The sequence below is a fragment of the Asterias amurensis genome, chromosome 8 (assembly GCF_032118995.1).
Source record: "Asterias amurensis chromosome 8, ASM3211899v1".
NCBI lineage: Eukaryota > Metazoa > Echinodermata > Asteroidea > Forcipulatida > Asteriidae > Asterias > Asterias amurensis.
In genome coordinates, this window is record NC_092655.1 from 3,560,809 (window position 1) to 3,578,614 (window position 17,806).

Here is a 17,806-nt window from a genome sequence, read left to right on the forward strand (position 1 = left end):
TACGTTTCTGTTTTTTTCTCTGCAAAAGACAAGTGGGCGGGAGGGGGGGGGGGTTAATTACATTACATTTACCTCAACGGATGAGCACCAATGGATAAAGTTTATCTTCTTTGACAATCGAATAAATCTATTCGGCAGGGGTTTCATTCATCAGTTGGGGGTTGTGAAGAAAGGGCAGGCAATTCGCTTTAATGGGGGGGGGGGGGGGTTCTACTTTTCAGAACAGTATTGTCTATATTTCATTTCTCATCTTTTCTTTTTATTTGCTCATCCGTTGAGGACTGAGGTAAAAATAATTAATCCTCATTTTTCCCTGCCGAAAAGAGAAAACAATACAAGAAACCCCCTCCACTTGTTTTTTTTGCAGAGAAAAAAAAAACAGAATTCAATATATCCCCCCCCCAAAAAAAAAAGGGCTTACAACTTTTGGTAAAGGGATATACAGGAGTAACAATTCTTAAAATGAAAATAACTCAGGGGAGCCAAAGGTAGAAAAAGATATTCCAGTCTTAAAGTAGTCTAGATTGTAGAGGCTGGAGGTAAACATGAACTTAAATCCTATTAAAGAAGATAAAATCTGTGATTGAATTTGCTTCTAAGTAGCATTAAACCCTACCATATGAGAGGGGAGGCTCAAACATACAACACCAGTTCCAAATTTGTAATTTCGACACACACACAATAAGTCCACAAAAAATGCAGATCAATATTTTTTAAACACCTTTTCAGGATTACTTTTATTTCACATTTATCAACAAAACTTACTCCATATTAAGAAAATCCTTGTATGTGCAAATCAACAAACCCCCCTCCCCTTACAAAAAAAACAAACAAGATTCATTATCGAAAATAGGAATCATGCTGATGAAAATATTTCAACAGCTTTAACTGAAAAAAGCATCTACGAAAGTAAAAACATTTGAAAAATTTAGGAGTTTGAATTTTACTCGGTTAAAACGTGAGGATTTGTCCGTATGGATGGTTTTACTTTGTATTTACACATGCCAATCAAATCATCTTTGCAGCCATCAAAAACCTCTGACAGCAGCACACACACACACACACACATACAGAGAAAATAAAACAGAAAAAACTCAGAAAAGGTATAAATAAACAGAGACAAAAAAAAACCATTCACTTGCAACTGATATAAATAAGGTTTTATAATAGAGAAGTGATAAATAACATAAAGGACATCTAATAAAGTTTACCCTTAACTTATGTCAAGCACCTCACGATAGAAAGCGGTCATGGTTGTCTGAACAATAAAACTAGTTTAAAGGGGGTGCAGAGTGCTCCTTTAATGTGTTGGTACAAAAAAACACCAACTACTTCTTCAGAGCTACAGGAATTGGACTGAGTGTACTATTCCGCTAACTAAAGCTCAACAACCTCTTCAATATGCTCTTAAAAATCTCTCCATTTAAAAACAAGTTTTCACTTTAAAAAGAGAACAAAAGATCTTGTTTTATTTTATGACATGTCTACTTCTTAAGAGAAAAATAATAACTAAACAAAGATGAAACAAAGAAATTAAAAGTGTATACATTATAATGACGACACAAGATAAAAAAGATGCTGCACAAAGTTATTAGTAACGCTGAATGTTTGAGCAATTCAGCCTCCTGTATTATATCAGTCAATCCATGCAAACAATTGAAGGGAAAAAAAATCATCATTTATCACATTTGCATGATTCATCAATAAATTAATATCTGTTGCAAATAACATTAATCAACTCACATAAGTAACCTAACAAGTTCGTCATAGAAATGTTCCTATCCGCTGTTGGAACACATCAAATCTCCTTTACTATTTGCAATTATAATATACTACGAGTATCAACAGGCGTAAAGTTTCAAGGCGGGCAGGGCGACCAGTTCCTGTTGCCCCGATCTTGAACCTAATGCCCCTCCAAGAAGTTGCCGCAAAAGCTACTGATTCTCAAAACAGGAGCACCCTTTGCTCAGAGAGGTGACCACACCTCATCCATACAAAATGCCCCTCACCCACAAAGCTAAATACAGCGAAAATGCAAAAGAGCATGATACAATATTTGTAGCAAGTCGTACAGCAGTGCCTTTAGATACAGTAAACAATCGAGGCTGAAGATATTATCAAAAATTGGAAGTGATTTTGGAGAACAAAAATCGAAAAAAAAAAATAAACAGGAAAGGAAATAACACAAATAATTTACTATTTGTGGTGCTCATCATACTGTTTATAAATACACTGATTATGGATTATTTACAAGGAAGGTATTCGCATATTAAATTATCAATGCCACAAAATATTAATGCACATTCAAGCTTTTCCTTTGAGAAGATGACTACTTCTCAGTATTATCGCTTTCTCTCTCAATATCTGTATGAAAAATGGGTGAGCTGTTAGTAAACTACACTTGTATAAGTGGCGTCTCATCGATTCAGATAAAAGGCCAAATGAACGTTGGATGCACCTTTCATTGTACAGTGTCGCTTGAATTCCAATATCAAAACCCAACGGAAAACCTATAAAAACGTTTATGACATGCAGAGATATTGGGCTAACTCATTGTTCTGAAGAAACAAAAAGAGACAATACCCACATCAGGTCAAAGTCTGAGGATGTAAAATCTTAATATTTATTTAAAAACAGACCTGGAAAGTCATCTTAGTAGATCAGACTACTAAGCTTACAAGCTTCTGTTGTGCTTTATTTTCTCTAATATTTGTGGCATGCGAATCAACATGTTTCATGAAAAAAAAAGATCTGAAATCTTTTTAAAATTTTCACTGAAACATCTACCGCGACTGAAAATGAGACCTGTTAAAAGTTTGTACATTATGAAAAGCCCTACTCATTATTACAAAGATTACTTGAAGACTTACATGTACATTGTTTCAGTATATATAATATTAACATTTTATATTTATACGTAAACAAAACACAAGACAATGCATCATTTCTGACACCACCGGATTCAATTGGTTGTGCTCATTTGACTTCATTTTCATTTGTTTTTAAGAACTTTGGGGCTACCTGATCTACCCTGTTGGATCTTAAAATTTGAAACCACTGAGAATCGGTCGGGATGCAGAAAAAAATGCGTCTTTGAAGACGGTAAAAGACGGTCATGATAGTGGGTGGAATCCAAATCAAAATGTGCATTACCTCCATGTGACCATATTGTCTACAAGGGATCATTCTCCCCACTTTAAGACACGTGAGACGGGTTAAGTGATCAAGCTAAGTAAGTAGCTCTTTCGTAAACTTAAGTCTTCACAGTGTGCCGAAGTAGAGAGGGAAAAAAATGCGGTAAAATAAGGACAAGCAACGACACCCTTCAACGTTTACTCTTAGTTTTGCTTTCAGTGTGCTTGGTGCCCGCTGCAGTGCCAACGTTCCCCTGGGACGTGACTTGCGATGACGCCTTCTGTTTCAGCATGGTCCAGTCGAAGGTGTAGTCATATTGGTGGTTTAAGGTGCGGAATAAGATACGGAACAGTTGCCGCAGGTACATGTAGTCAGGTCCCTCGTCAAATCGCAGTCCACGTGCATAGTTAAGGTACATGGCGAATTCTGCAGGGAAGCCCTGTTTAACACACACAATATTATACATGTCATTAACAAAGTACTACTAAGGAAGGTGTAGAATGTTTTTCACTGCAAAGTTAAACAAAACTGGTTCGGTTTTTGTTTAACAAAAAGTTGGGGTGGGGCCAACTTACTCCCGGGACTGAAACAGGGGTTACCCCCTACACAGTCAGTCAGGATGTAGGCATACATTGTAGGTATCATCCACTAGGAGACTGGCTGGTAGAGCAAAATGAACTACATTCCAAATTTTTGTACAAAGCAATTATGGTTCAGTGCCTTGCTCCAGGTGTCATGATGGGTATCAAACACAGACTCTGCTGCTGACAACACCCGAGCTTGGGTCCAATAAACTAGACTGCTTGATATAATATTGGGCTAATTTCACACAGCTTTTTAAGCAGAAAACCCTTCTTTATAAATTTGTGGACTTGAGCTTGGGACTTGGACTCAAGAATTGAAAACTACAATATGAGACAACTAAAGCCCAGTTCATACTTCCTGCGAAGGCAAAACAAATTTTGACATCACAAATTCACAACAGTTCAACTGCTGCGAAACATTCCCTACGAAAACAGCCATGTGACGTAAAGATTTGCTTCTCATTCGCAGGAAGTAAGGAGAGGGTGTACGCGTTGACCAAAACTGACCTTGCAGAGCACCTCTACAGGTGTAGACATCTTCTTCTCGCTAATCTTCTCATATTTCTGCTTCTTGGTTGCGGCTTTAAGACCTTGCCACGGTAGACTGGTCCTATTGAAGTACATCAGGACGTACCCTAGCGACTCCATGTCGTCTCGCCGACTGGAAGATGGATAAAGAAACAAGAAGAAGTTGTCAAGGGGAATGTTTGGTTATGCCCTGTGAGAGCTGGATTGGGGGCGGTGGTCAATTAAGAGGACAAACTTCTAAGAGGAGTTTGCAGTAGCACCATGTGAATATCTCTTTTGAGCAGTGTTGGCTCTGGTTAACGACTCTGTATTTCGATCTCAACGTTTAGATCGAAACGTTGAGTCATTAACCACCAGATTCTTTTCAGAACCAGCACTTCTCAAAAGAGATATTCGCATGGTGTAACACCGCAAACCTCTCTTAGTTACATTATACTTCCACCATGCAAAGCATTCAAATCGTACTCTGCAGTATTTGATGACATGAACAATTTTCCAGACACGCCCAGGCCCTGTTCCAAAATGGTTCAGCAGCTCTAGTTGTGATAATGTACACCTCCTCCTGACAGCGGGAGGAGGGTTTTGATATCGCAACTAGAGCTGCTCAACCATTTTCTTCCCAGCAAAAATGAGCAGGATACCAGTCAGACATTGTACATGTGACATTCCGTTTTGCATGGTAGCCTGATTCTGGTAAACATAATTTTCATCTCATTGAGCCTGTAAGACCAGTCCCCACTTTATCCTTGTGGATAAAGACAGGGGACCAGTTTGGGGGAGCTTTTTACGATCTTAAGCCTCCACTCCCTCGACAGAGACTTTCAAAATCTAAAACTGATGAGTCTGATGGTCAGAGAACAACCACTCTTAATGTTTACCTTTGTTCGATACCAAGATGGGCATTAATGCTGGCATATCGGGCGGTCCCTGTTAGGTTTTTATCTTCTCTGTATTGGATGTGTACTTTTGTTCGTCCGTCCCGGTACTTCTTGGCAAGCCCAAAGTCTATCACAAAGAGCTGTTGAAGGAAAAAACAACACAGAATACGGATTATAATTTGTTTAAAAATAGCAACAAGGGAAAGCACAAACTAAGATTGCTACATATACATGTAGAGACACACTGTTCCTGAGAATAATATTTGGATCGTATGTAAATCTCTTTTGAGTATGTTATTTGGGCTTTCTTTTTCTCTTGAAGAAGAGCTAAGTATACGGTTTGAAACGTTGAGAACAAACCTGCCCTTTTTAGAGCCAATACTCCCTCAACAGAGATTGAGTTCATGGTTATACCCGCAAGTTTCTTATTTATAGTTTATTCTTATTATATAGTTTATTCTGTTTCTCAGCTTATCACCTGGTAACCAAATCATGGAAGAAGGCAAAGGGGAAGACAGAAGCTCAGCTATACAATCAAGTTGCCAGAGACATTGGGGTGCTTCCAGCTGATCTTTCCAAGTTAATCAGGGATAGAAAAGGATGGGGAAATCTCATCATGATTCCGACCTCGGTCTAGGACTAGAGAGAGAGAGAGCAGGCCTGTGTGCTTCATCTTTGAAAGGACACAGGCACCAAGGCATTGTCTTTAGGTAAAGGGCACCCTTATGAGGAAATTGTCAAATTAAACATTTAAAGGGCACCAAGGCAATGACCAGGGAGCATGGATGCTACCGCCTCCGGTAAGTATAAGGCCTGAGCGAGATTGTTTACTATTCACACCATGCAAAGCTTTAAACATCACACTGTACCTGATTGCAGTGTCTGCCAATACCCATGAGGAAGTTATCTGGCTTGATATCCCTGTGGATGAAATTCTTCATGTGGACATACTCGATACGACTGATCATCTGCAAAGTAAACACACAAATCAAAAACATTCAACATAAACACAACCAGTACAGTGTGTAGATTAAATTTCTACAATTGTTTTTATTTTTTATATGGTGTGTTTACACTGTAGCAAAAACCAGGGACTGATTTCATGGAGCTGCTTTAGCAGAAACAATTGCTCAAACTATTGCTTAATTTGGTTAAGCCCAGGAACTGATTTCAAAAAGAGCTAAAATTGACCAGATTTGTAACACAGTCTTAATTGTTAAGCAAAGTGTGATGTCACGTGCACAAGTATTCATTTACTTTGTACAAATAAACACAGAGCTTGTCTAAAATATGTACCACAGTTAGTTTTAAATCATGGATTTTGTGGCTAGATATCAGTGCTAAAGTTGAAACCAACAGGCCAAAAAAAACCCGTGGGTACTCACTAATCATGCTTATTTGTGATTAGTAAAACACAAATTAAGCCTTGTACAAATGTCAAATAGACTTTCACCATGGACACTAATGAACTCCCTGGAATTAAGACGGCCATGGGCAATGACAGACATACTTGTATGTCGGACAAAGTACGCACGTACTTGTGTGGGCAAGGGCACAATAAGAAAGGCAGTAGGACATACATGTACAAACGTATCTTATCAAGGACCAATATTGTTTAAGGTTTATGATAAAGGATCGGTACAGTTGACAAAATAGTCGCAGACAGTGTTCATGTTTTGTGTGATTCAACCAATATACATGAAGTAACACCCCTGTGAAAGATTGGGCTTCATTCTTCAGGGGTCGAGAGATAGTAGTGAAAAACGTTGCAGTTTGCAGCATGTAAACACAATGTCCTAAATTTGGGTTGTAACAGCTTAACTCAGCTGTTGCATACGTTTTTCTGATACAGCTTTCATGGATCTGACTGTATTTCAGAGGGAAGTGCCTTGTCTTCTTCTATGGTCACCTTGCCAGTTAGTTTGAATTTTAGCATAGATAGGGTTAGAGGCGTCTGTCTCCTGAAAAGGTCAAAACAATACCGATGCCTGCAGAGATAGGCCTATGTAATAAGTAATTAATTAGTTCTCTGTTGGCGGGACAGACGTATCCCCATACTTCTGTTTGGGCACTGGCCTGGTGACCAGTCTTTTTTTCTTTGTCTTTTTCTTCCACTCCAGGTGCTTTTTAACATGTGTTCTGCGCCTCTGATCATTTTGTATGTAAGGGGCGCAATATAAATTTTAAATATTGTTATTGCTTTAGGACACAAGTGTCACGACAAGGGCTTGAACCAACACTTTGCTGGTTTGTCTTGGTTCAAGATTCTCCTGATACCAGCACAAGAGGGCTCACTCTCACCATCGACCGCTTATACCCCAAGAACCACTGTGTCACGGTTCTCGGAGTGATGTGAGAGCGTGCTCTCTTTTTTATAGTAACACACAGGAGAGTCTTGAACCAAGTATCTGCTGCAGCACTGGACTGCAGCTTGAGTCCAGTATTCTTATCTGCTCAGCCAGAACACGCCATGTAGGATAGGAGACTTTCCAAAGATAGGTGGCAGTAGACTTACCGGGTAAATTTCCATTGTTTGCGTAGTTCTGAACATGCGCATAATTCTGAGAACATTGGATTTACCCAGTACGTCTGCCGCCCTCTATCGTCCCAGAAAGTCTCCCCGTGATTGGACAACTATCCCTACCTGGTCTGCTAACATCAGAACAGTCTTCATCGTAAACCTGCGACTGCAGAAGTTAAAGAGGTCCTCCAAGCTGGGACCTAGTAGGTCCAAAACTAGGACATTGTAGTCTTTTTCTGTGCCAAACCACCTGAGAACAGAGTAACAACAAAAACAATTTTGGGTTATTTCACTTGGACTTTCTGCTGGAAAGTATTCAATGTTCCTCTTTATTTCAAAGTCGTCCTTCACGAAGAAGGCAACACGCCATAATGCCACAGATAAGCTCCAGTGGGTTCAATTCTGTACTTCATTCCAGCACCTCATACTGCCTACCCCTTATTTCCTGACAGAGTTTAGTGATGCAGGGAAGCAGGGAATTCTGTGCTTACATGTACATGTACGACATCCTTGTGTACGTCAAGCGTACTTCACAGTAATGTGGGTAATTTTGGCATGTGTGTGCTTTCTCCACATTAACTAAGCATTCTTCACTTTGGCCCTTGCTAAGTAAGCGGAGAATGGTTATCCTATGAGCAGAATTCTCTGCTTCTGTAAACGCCGAATCTTTGCTTACAGTAAGCAGAGCCATGAAATTGGCCCCAGATGGTGAGCAGATGGCAGCATGTGATCACGTAAAAACATCCACATAAACGTCATCGTTGATATTCTCCTTGACCCAATGCAAACTTCCAATGACTAGAATTTCCCATATAATCCCAGACCATGAAACCAAAACCTCCATGTTACGCAGATGAAGCCATGCAAGTCATTGTGTCGTTGGATCTGATCATGGACAATGCATGATGAACTGAAACCTACTCAGATGCCAAAAAGGTCCCAAGGTAGAGAGCTAGACTTTCCCAACCTTGTTCCTGCACCTCCCATAATGCCTTGCTACCATGTAGAACGTAACCCCCTCAGCCCAATTGTGTAGAGCTGGTAAAATCCTTTCTTAATAAAGTTAGTTAGTCGGCCAAGACTTCCCCAATTGTTGCTAAGTTAACCTCAGCTAAATACCAGTCCCAAGCAAAATGTAAATGACATAAAATTTTGGTCAGTAACATACTGATTGACACAGCTGTATGTAAAGGGATATTTATAGCATTTAAAATTCTGTGCATAATCACAACAAAACAAAAAGGGGGTGGACTGTGGTACTATTATGTTCATATGAATTTGGGTTCTTTGTTGTGAAACGTGACATGGCAGTGTTGCTTTAAAAACTCTTCGCTTGTGGTATGCCAATAGGCTAGATAAGTGACCTGTCCTGCGCCTCATTTTGTGTCCAAAATGTTCAATAAATTGATCCGCAAAATGGTGGAAATGGTCTGCGTATTTTGCCTGGTCTCTTTCTGAGATAGGTCAATAAAAGAGCAAAATAAAAAAATAATGTACACTTTGTTTGACTTTTTAAAAACATCTACGTACAAATGTATAATGCCAAGTCAAAACACACGTAAACAGTTGATTGTTGTGGGTTTTTCTAAGAATGAGCAAGGAAAGAGCCAGATTTATGCTGGCTTTCTAGAATTTATAAGTCTAAAGTATGAGTCATTAAATCCATGGTTGAAAGAATGGTGCTAAGTCAAAGTGATAGTACAGACAAGTTGAGTCTTTTGGGGAAAAAGGATGTAGCTTAAAAAAAACGATACGTGAATGGACTGTGTTTCTTGGCCTACATGTAATTGGTTGGTTTTTTTTTCAATACTTTTGTCCTCAATAGGTAATTAATTACATATGTTTGACATGATGTAAGGCCAAACAACAAAAAGAACTTGTTTCTTGTCCCTACCCACACCCTGTTTTCATGGCTGCTGGAATATGTGATTGATTCATTTTGTTGATCCAAAGAAGAAGAAAAAATAGTTGGCCTACGTGCAGTACGTGCAGAACTTGTACTATTAAAATTATTTTCAAAGTCTTCTCATTTAACCATTTCCTTTGGTAAGGTGGCCTTTGTCTTTTTAATGAGAGACAAAGAAAGTCTACGTATTCCAATGAAAATCTCTTGGATAAATGAAGTCTGCCAGCTTGGATTGTGTGAATAAAAACAGCCTCCCTAAGAAGAGAAACTGTTTTTTGTTTTACTTGGCCTAAGGTCATTTGAAGTCACTACTTGCTTTAACATTGGATATTCAAGATATTTCCATAGGAACTTGTGGTTTTAATTTTGTGGTTGTTACAATATCACAGGATGTTTTCTCAATTATTAGCAGTCAAAACAGTAAGGAGCTTTTGGGGTGAACTATTGATGACCTTACAAATTAGCTAGACTTGTTCAGCAGTACTCCAGTCATTGTTTGGCTCTACTCATTCCTCAAGAGTCTGGGTCCTAGATGGTCCTATAATCACTTCATGGTCTCTAAGTTCACTCTGGTTCAAGGTTACGGGCAAGCCCATAACAGTCTGGTCTTGGATAAATCCTGGATAACCGGTCTCTTTGGTTAATGCATGCAGTGCAGCAGCCAGACACACCCATGATTGGCCGTTCAGTATGCATAAATATACGCAAACGCCAGGTGACGGTGCTCAGTGTGATGTTTACATCACAATAGAGCAGTGGGGGTCAAATTATATCAAGATTGTACATCTTTACTGTGTACACTACACATTACTTGATTACATACAATTGTTTCAAATATTGTAGGTACAATTGCTTGTTACTGTATCCAATTAAGTTTTAAAGGAAAAATACAATGTAATGTAATCTATTTCCATGAGTTCATAATGAATTTTGGTGAAAATATTTGTCTAACATGTCCAAATGGTTCGACTGAACAGGAGCTTGCAGAATTTTCAATTTTCTATTTAAGATCAATTCATAGTACTGAATCATTATAGTTGATGATGGTGTTTGCCCTAACCCTCCCATTTCACTTTATTTAATTTAAAAGAAAGCATTTCATTTGTGAGCTGATACAATTTTGTATTTTAAAGGCACTTCGTTGCTAGCCTATACTTACACAATGTGTACAATGCACAATAACAATACACAATGTGCAACATCATTGTTATTTTGACTGGGCGTGTGCAACTGGGACATCTGACCTTTGACGTGTAATCAATAAAAATACTGTTGAATACATCTACAGTTACCTGATGTACATGTAGTGTATTGTACATGTAGGCCATGACATGATAGTGTACACACCATATAACATGCAATAGCCAATAGAATGCATTAAGCGTGTACTTAAGTGGATAATAATAGTACACAAAGCACAGGCCTGTCAGCTGGTATGCTTAATTTATTCAAGTGTAAAGGCACCAAGGCATTTTCTCTCCGTGGTAAAAGGGCACCCTGTGAGGATATTGTTAATTTCTACATAGCATTTGAGGGCACCGAGGCAATGACCAGGGGGTATGGAGGCAATCGCTTTCATTGCCTCCTTGAAGTACCAGCCTTCGATTTCACCAAACTCTTCCTAACTTAGGATTAATCTTAGGACAGGTTCAGATCCGTATACAAATACGTAGGGTGCATTGAACCCATCCTAAGGTAGGACAGGTTACTCGTCCTAACTTGAGTTATGATTAATCCTTGCGTTTCGTGAAATCGGCTTCAGGCCTGTAAAAGTACTATTACAGAAAAGCTAAGTTGCCAAGATTTGAATTCTGTGTTTGCCTACCATGTACACCTGATGTAATGCCAGTGTGTAAGTGTTGTGTACAACATTGCTTCAAAACCAGCGTGCCATGATGGTTGACGATATTGCTTGGACTTTTCACTCACAATCCTTTGTGCACCAATCATTTCTGATCGGGACAGGTGGTAAAATCCTAAAAAAGTTTTTAAGTTTGTAGATTGGTTAATGATGGTTTTCATTTTATGTTTTGTGTTAAAAGTATCAACTAAAATGTATGCGTACCGGCACGCAAATCAGGCGTATTGGCCCCAAATACACTACAATACATGTAGCTTGTGCCTGGGAGAAACCTGATGATCCAACCATGTTTTGTATATGTACCTGTAGCCTTCAATTGGAAGACCTTCCATGTTATTAAATCGTATCGTACCATGTCTTTTGTGCTACCATAAAAATAGAACCTCAGGCAGAACTCTGAGTGAATCATTTTCCTGTGAGATTCAGTTCTGAAGGCAAATTACGGGAACAACCATTTTCAGTGGTCATGATTGTATGGCAAATATCAGCTTTTACATGAACCTCCTGGTCGACTTGGTTGTCAGGGATGACAGGCTTTTATGTGGATTTTTTCTTGGGGAGGGTGAATTTATTTTCATTCATTCGAGCATATTGACTTATGGGTTTCAACAATGATTGTGTTCACAAATTGGTAATTGTATTGAAGAGGTACATTTGTTATGTTCTGTTGTACCAATACACCAAATTGTACACTAAGTTCATTCATAATAACAAATATCATGAATGTTTTTTTAATTTTTTTATTGAGCATGCATTTCAAATTGTAACCTTTAACAAAAGTGAATCAAGAACATATGACAATTAATTTAAACAAAATCTGATTCAGTAATTGTAATCAGCCTTGCAGACAGCTGATAGATCTAAAAGGATGAATTAAAAAAATCTATATTTGCATACAATGCATATTTGATGCATGCAATGGTACATTTATGAGCACAAGATGATACATGTAAAGTAACACTATCAAGCATGTTTCAAATACTTTAGGCCTTTATGTTTGAGGAGAGGAAGGTGAATGGTACGCCTACACTGTGTCTGTATACAACAGCCAGTGCCAAACCAGTAGACTGATCTATATCGATGAGTCAATGGAGCTACACTGACTAGGGGAGAATCCAGTCTGAGGTCTGAGTTTGCCCACTGAACAATGCACTGTGAGTCGATGAGTCAGATCCAGTTCAGTGGAAAAGATTCATACGCAGTTGCCAAGAACTGTGGGCTGGCAACCTGCACGTACAGTGAACAAATGTACGTACACTATACAGTCATAATATTGGTCTGCAACACACATCATTGCTCATGAAACTACAGATGTCCACCCACATGCACAATAAGGAAAATGCACTGGTGTTTCAACCTGAAATTCTGTGGCATACTTTCAACATATTGTGCACACAGGTCTTGAGTGCCCTATGATGCTTAAAGGAACACGTTGCCTTGGATCAGTCGAGTTGGTCTTTGAAAAAGGGTTTGTAACCGTTTGTTATCAAATGCATATGGTTAGAAAGATGTCATAAAAGTAGAATACAATGATCCACACAAACATGCCTCAAAATTGCACGGTTTTCCTTTTACATCGTCGGATAACACGGTCTGCCATTTATGGGAGTCAAATTTTTTACTCCCATAAATGGCCGACCGTGTTAGTTCGCAAAGTAACAGGAAAACCACGCAATTTCGAGGCAAATTTGTGTGGATTATTGTATTCTACTTTTAAAACATCTTTCTAACCATATTCATTTTATAACAAACGGTTACAAATGCTTTTTATAGACGAACTCGTCCGATCCAAGGCAACGTGTTCCTTTAATTGCAGGTGTGCCCTTTGCCAGGTTTTGATATAAATTTACATTTTCCTCATTATATCAGTGACCCTTGCTACCCGAGGAAAAACTGCTATGCCTCATCAATAGTGAAAATCAAGGACTGTGCAGACAAGGCTCATCCTACATTACAAACAATAGAAAACTGGCACAGCGTACATTATCTCGTACCTATTGTACATTTACGTACATAGCCTCGTACTGTTTGCTCATTTATGTAGACCTACTGCCAGTGCTACAGGCTAGGAAACAGTAAACACCTATCCTCAACTGGCCTTAGGGGGCTACTTAAAACTGAAGTATGCAACCTACTTGTGTAAAATTTTCACATTTTTTCCCAATTTTCATAATGTGAATATCACAAATGCTCATTTTATTGTTGAGTGTGTGTGAATGGTTGTAATCCCTGTCATTAACCAGAAAGAATGACAATACATGTTGAAAATATGGGCAATAAAAACTTGGTGGCAGGGTGTGGTCATCCAAAACTACAGATTTGGAAGTAATTTTCTCCTCCAAAGAACAATGTTACACATGTGCCTTTCCTTTAAATGCTCACAAAATCACACAAACAGTAGGCCCTAGTTGGTGTGCAAATGGTGAGGCTCGGTGTTCATGTGTAAAGTACAACTTGAAATCATTCAGAACCAAGTTGCAAGGAACTTACACTAACAGTCTAGTAGCCAATGAATAATTGGCATTTTTCGGTGACACATACAACTATATTTATGATGCACTATGTACTGGCACAAAGGTTTGCTCTAAAAGATTTTAGATTGGCCATCATGACCAGTTACATTGTAGCTTGCCATTTTACTAATCCAATCCATCAACTTTTCCACTAGTCCTTCTTTCAAATGAAAAATGGAAAGCTTTAATTGTCACTGAACTAGCCAGACTGACCAATTGGGGTGCACTTTGACTGGTCCTAAGGCGCTTTAACTGGCATTTGGCCAGCGGACCACTGCTAAGTGTGCAAAATGTACAATAAACTGTACGTTGACAGAAACTGAGCGGCTACAGTGTTAAGTTTGTACCATAACTGTTTTCTCATCATGAAGGGGAAAAAAACATGATATATTAAACGTATATGAAAGTTGCATGAGTTGACTTGTTAGAAACTCTGGTGATATACACTGTATACATTGTATGGGTGTTACTTCAAATCTGACCATGGTGCGAGTCCTTCATCGACTGAACGACCAGTACCAGCAAACACAAAACAAACTGATACTGGCACCCTGAAACAAGTAAATAAATAGGGACTTAATGTACATAACCAATGTGCATGAACAGCTGACTCTCGTACGAGCTCACCTTCCAGACTCAAAGACCATGAAACTAATTATGTATACACTGTACGTGCGATACTAACTTGAATGCAAATAATGCCTATCATTTTCAACAGTTTTTTAACAAGACTACACTGTTTTCATTGCACAAGCTTATTGTTTGAAGTTTTTTGTTTGAATCTGCTTGACTGAGTAACTGCATGCCAGGCCTCAAAATAAGCCACGGCACACGCAGTAACTGCCATGGTGCTCTTCGCTTTTGCTGTGGTGCCGTCAGCAAGGTTTCAAAACAAGCTTGCAATTTCAATAGAAGTACACTTTACCACTTACTGTACAGTGTACCAGAGGAAACTTGATGTGCCACGTTAAGAGCAAAGTTCAATAAGGGCACCAAAATCAGTGTGTAAGCGTGCAACAGTTTGAACATTGAGTTTAGCCATGGTCACATTGGACTCTTTGGGGGTTTAAAGTACTGACACTTTTCTGTAGAACGACAAAATTAAATCCAATGGGGACGCAGACAGTAACAGACCAAAAGAGGTTGCAGAATGTTTCCGCGCAGTCACGGTATTTTAACAGGGCCGCTAAAGGCCAAAGTACAATGGGAATAACTCCGCGCTGTAATCCTACCACGACCACGCTGTAAAAATGCTATGCAAACAGGTGGGAATGCATATTGTACACAAAGGCCAGTCACGGTAGCTTTCTGCATGGCAGCAGAAGAAAAAGTCAAATGGGAACAAAGTTTTACTCTACAGTAAAGGATTATGTAAGAAGAAGGAAGGCGCCATTTATTACCTTATGTGCGGGATACCAGTACCTCCTTGCAGTATTTTGTAAAGTTTGCTTTCATATAGAAGCTGGGGATGTCTTGCTTTTTGTGACTCTAGTTTAACCGCAACCTCCTGCAAGGAAGATAAAGAAACAAACCTCTACGTTAAACACTTTTCCTAAAAGACAGTTTCATCTTATACTTCAGAGCTTTGTCCAGTCTTTTTTATATAAGGACATAGTTGCGATAACGTAATCCTCCTGCCAACGGCGTAGCCGGAGGGTTACGAAGCAGATGCAATGTGAGCAGGGCGAAATGGTTAAAAACGTACAATTTCGACAGCAAGTCAGATTTGCTCAATTTTTACCACTTTTGAAAATCATGACACAAATTCTAGAAACACGAACTTGATCCTCAATGTCTAATGAATCCTACAATATCACTCAAAACACCATTGAGGAAATAATTTGAAGAAAAGGCACAAAAACTTACCAGATTTCCGAGCGAAAGACCCAGGTTGAACATTCGAACCTGAGGGGGGCGGAGCTTCGGCCGTGTGTGCATGTCACGGGGGTCAACGACTCAGCGCTGCGTGTGGTGCATTGTGTATCCCGGTAACTGTGTAGCCGTAGTCTTGATCCAAGACCATTGATGTTGCGCGGTCACACACAACCAGCGTTCCGATCTATGCACGGCAAAAACTGTAAGCGCTTGTTATAAGCGAGCATTAGCGGGCGCTCTGTTTCTCCGATTTCCGCATCTCACCGCGTGTACAAGACTACGGCTGAACAGTTGCAGGGATACAGAATGCACCCCACACGCAGCGAGTCCGTAACGTGCACAAACAGCCGAAGCTCCGCCCACTCAGGTTCGAAATTTCAACCAGGGTCTTTCGCTCGTGAATCTGGTAAGTTTTTGTGCCTTTTCTTCAAATTATTTCCTCAATGGTGTTTTGAGTGATATTGTAGGATTCATTAGACATTGAGGATCAAGTTCGTGTTTCTAGAATTTGTGTCATGATTTTTTAAAAGTGGTAAAAATGGAGCAAATCTGCTGACTAGCTGTCGAAATTGTATGTTTTTAACCATTTCGCCCTGCTCACATTGCGTCTGCTTCGTAACCCTTTGGTTACGCCGTCGGCAGGAGGGTTAAGTTATCGCAACTAATAAGGACAGTGACTAGGCCCTACCTTTAATTTGTTTATAAAAAGACAAGTTATTCATTTCATAATATTTTTTACTGCTGTTATAATGGACTTGACTGTGAGCAATAAACTGCAATGACATAAATAACATTTATTTTCAAAAAAGGGTGTTTACACCTACAGACAGGATTGTTGTTTCTTAAAAAAAAAATCTAAATCTACTTATAATTTAATTTAATTAATATAATTATTTTAATTACTAGGACTACTACTACGTACTTAGTAGTAGTACGTACTAGCCCCATATAATTTATAAATTGTGGATTGTCATATTGAAGTTCAAAGGATATGACTTGTTGTTTTGTATCAAGGCCCAATGATAATGAAACACAAGGTGCTCCATGACTGTACCATGGAGGAAGGATTGTACAAAACTATAAAGGAGTGGGGCTGTTATGTTACTATGTTGTTCCGTTTATTGTGTACTTTTGTTGTTCACTTTTGTGTACAATGAAAGTTTATATCTAATTCAATCAAACCCGACAAGTCGAATCATTATCATAGTCCAGTATCTCTTTTCACACGTTCATATTTTTATATTTAATAAGTATAACACAACACACGTCATAATATTTAAACAATTTCACTCAACATACGGATGTCTTTGTTGTCAAAAACAAGAAATAGGAACTCCAAACTTTACCTCTCCATTTGTGATGTTGATGCCCAAATAAATATCGCCGAACGATCCGCTGCCAATTTTCCTCACAAGCTTGAATTTCCCACCGACCATAAATTCTGAGTTGGATTTTGCACTCGTCATTGTGGCCATGGTCGGGAGTGACCGTAGAAATGGAAAGAGACTCCGTAGATATGGCTGTTAGAGGAAGATTTACAGACTAAAAATATCAGGACGGGTGAATCACCAACTACGTCTGCTGCTCGCCATTTTGTGAATTACGCATAAAACTGTGCACAGTTCTTTAATGTGGGTTATTCTCCCATTGGACTGTGCAGGTTTTACAGCTGTACGGACGGATATGGAAACAATGAGAGCGCTATGCATTGTGGGAGTCTAGTAACTCGGCCCTCTTTTCTTTGTTGCTAGAGGCAACATTACCTGATTTGCATATGGAAACGCCCCATTCAAAACTTTCCCGAGAATACTTAGCATAAATAACACCCTGTCTCAGAATATTTGTCATATTTAATTAATATCTGAGTACCTCATGCGTTCGGGAACTAAACTATGGCATGAAAGAGTTGTACCGAAATTTGCTCGAGGAAAGTATTTCGTCGGCGATGACAATTCACACAAATTTGCATACGAGTTCCGTTTAATATGCAGGATACGTCACACCA

General features: G+C 39.1%; 1 protein-coding gene across 1 annotated transcript; it reads right to left on the reverse strand.

The window, feature by feature from the left end:
* Positions 1 to 707: 707 nt before the first annotated feature.
* LOC139941148 (casein kinase I) lies at positions 708 to 17,470 on the reverse strand. The gene is made up of 7 exons (XM_071937597.1): positions 17,148 to 17,470; positions 15,327 to 15,433; positions 7,770 to 7,896; positions 5,995 to 6,093; positions 5,126 to 5,265; positions 4,227 to 4,380; positions 708 to 3,574 (listed from the first exon to the last, which is right to left on the reverse strand). Exons 1-7 carry the CDS (start codon positions 17,274 to 17,276, stop codon positions 3,326 to 3,328), a joined length of 1,005 nt encoding a protein of 334 aa, XP_071793698.1. The 5' UTR covers positions 17,277 to 17,470; the 3' UTR covers positions 708 to 3,325.
* Between the last annotated feature and the right edge of the window lie 336 nt (positions 17,471 to 17,806).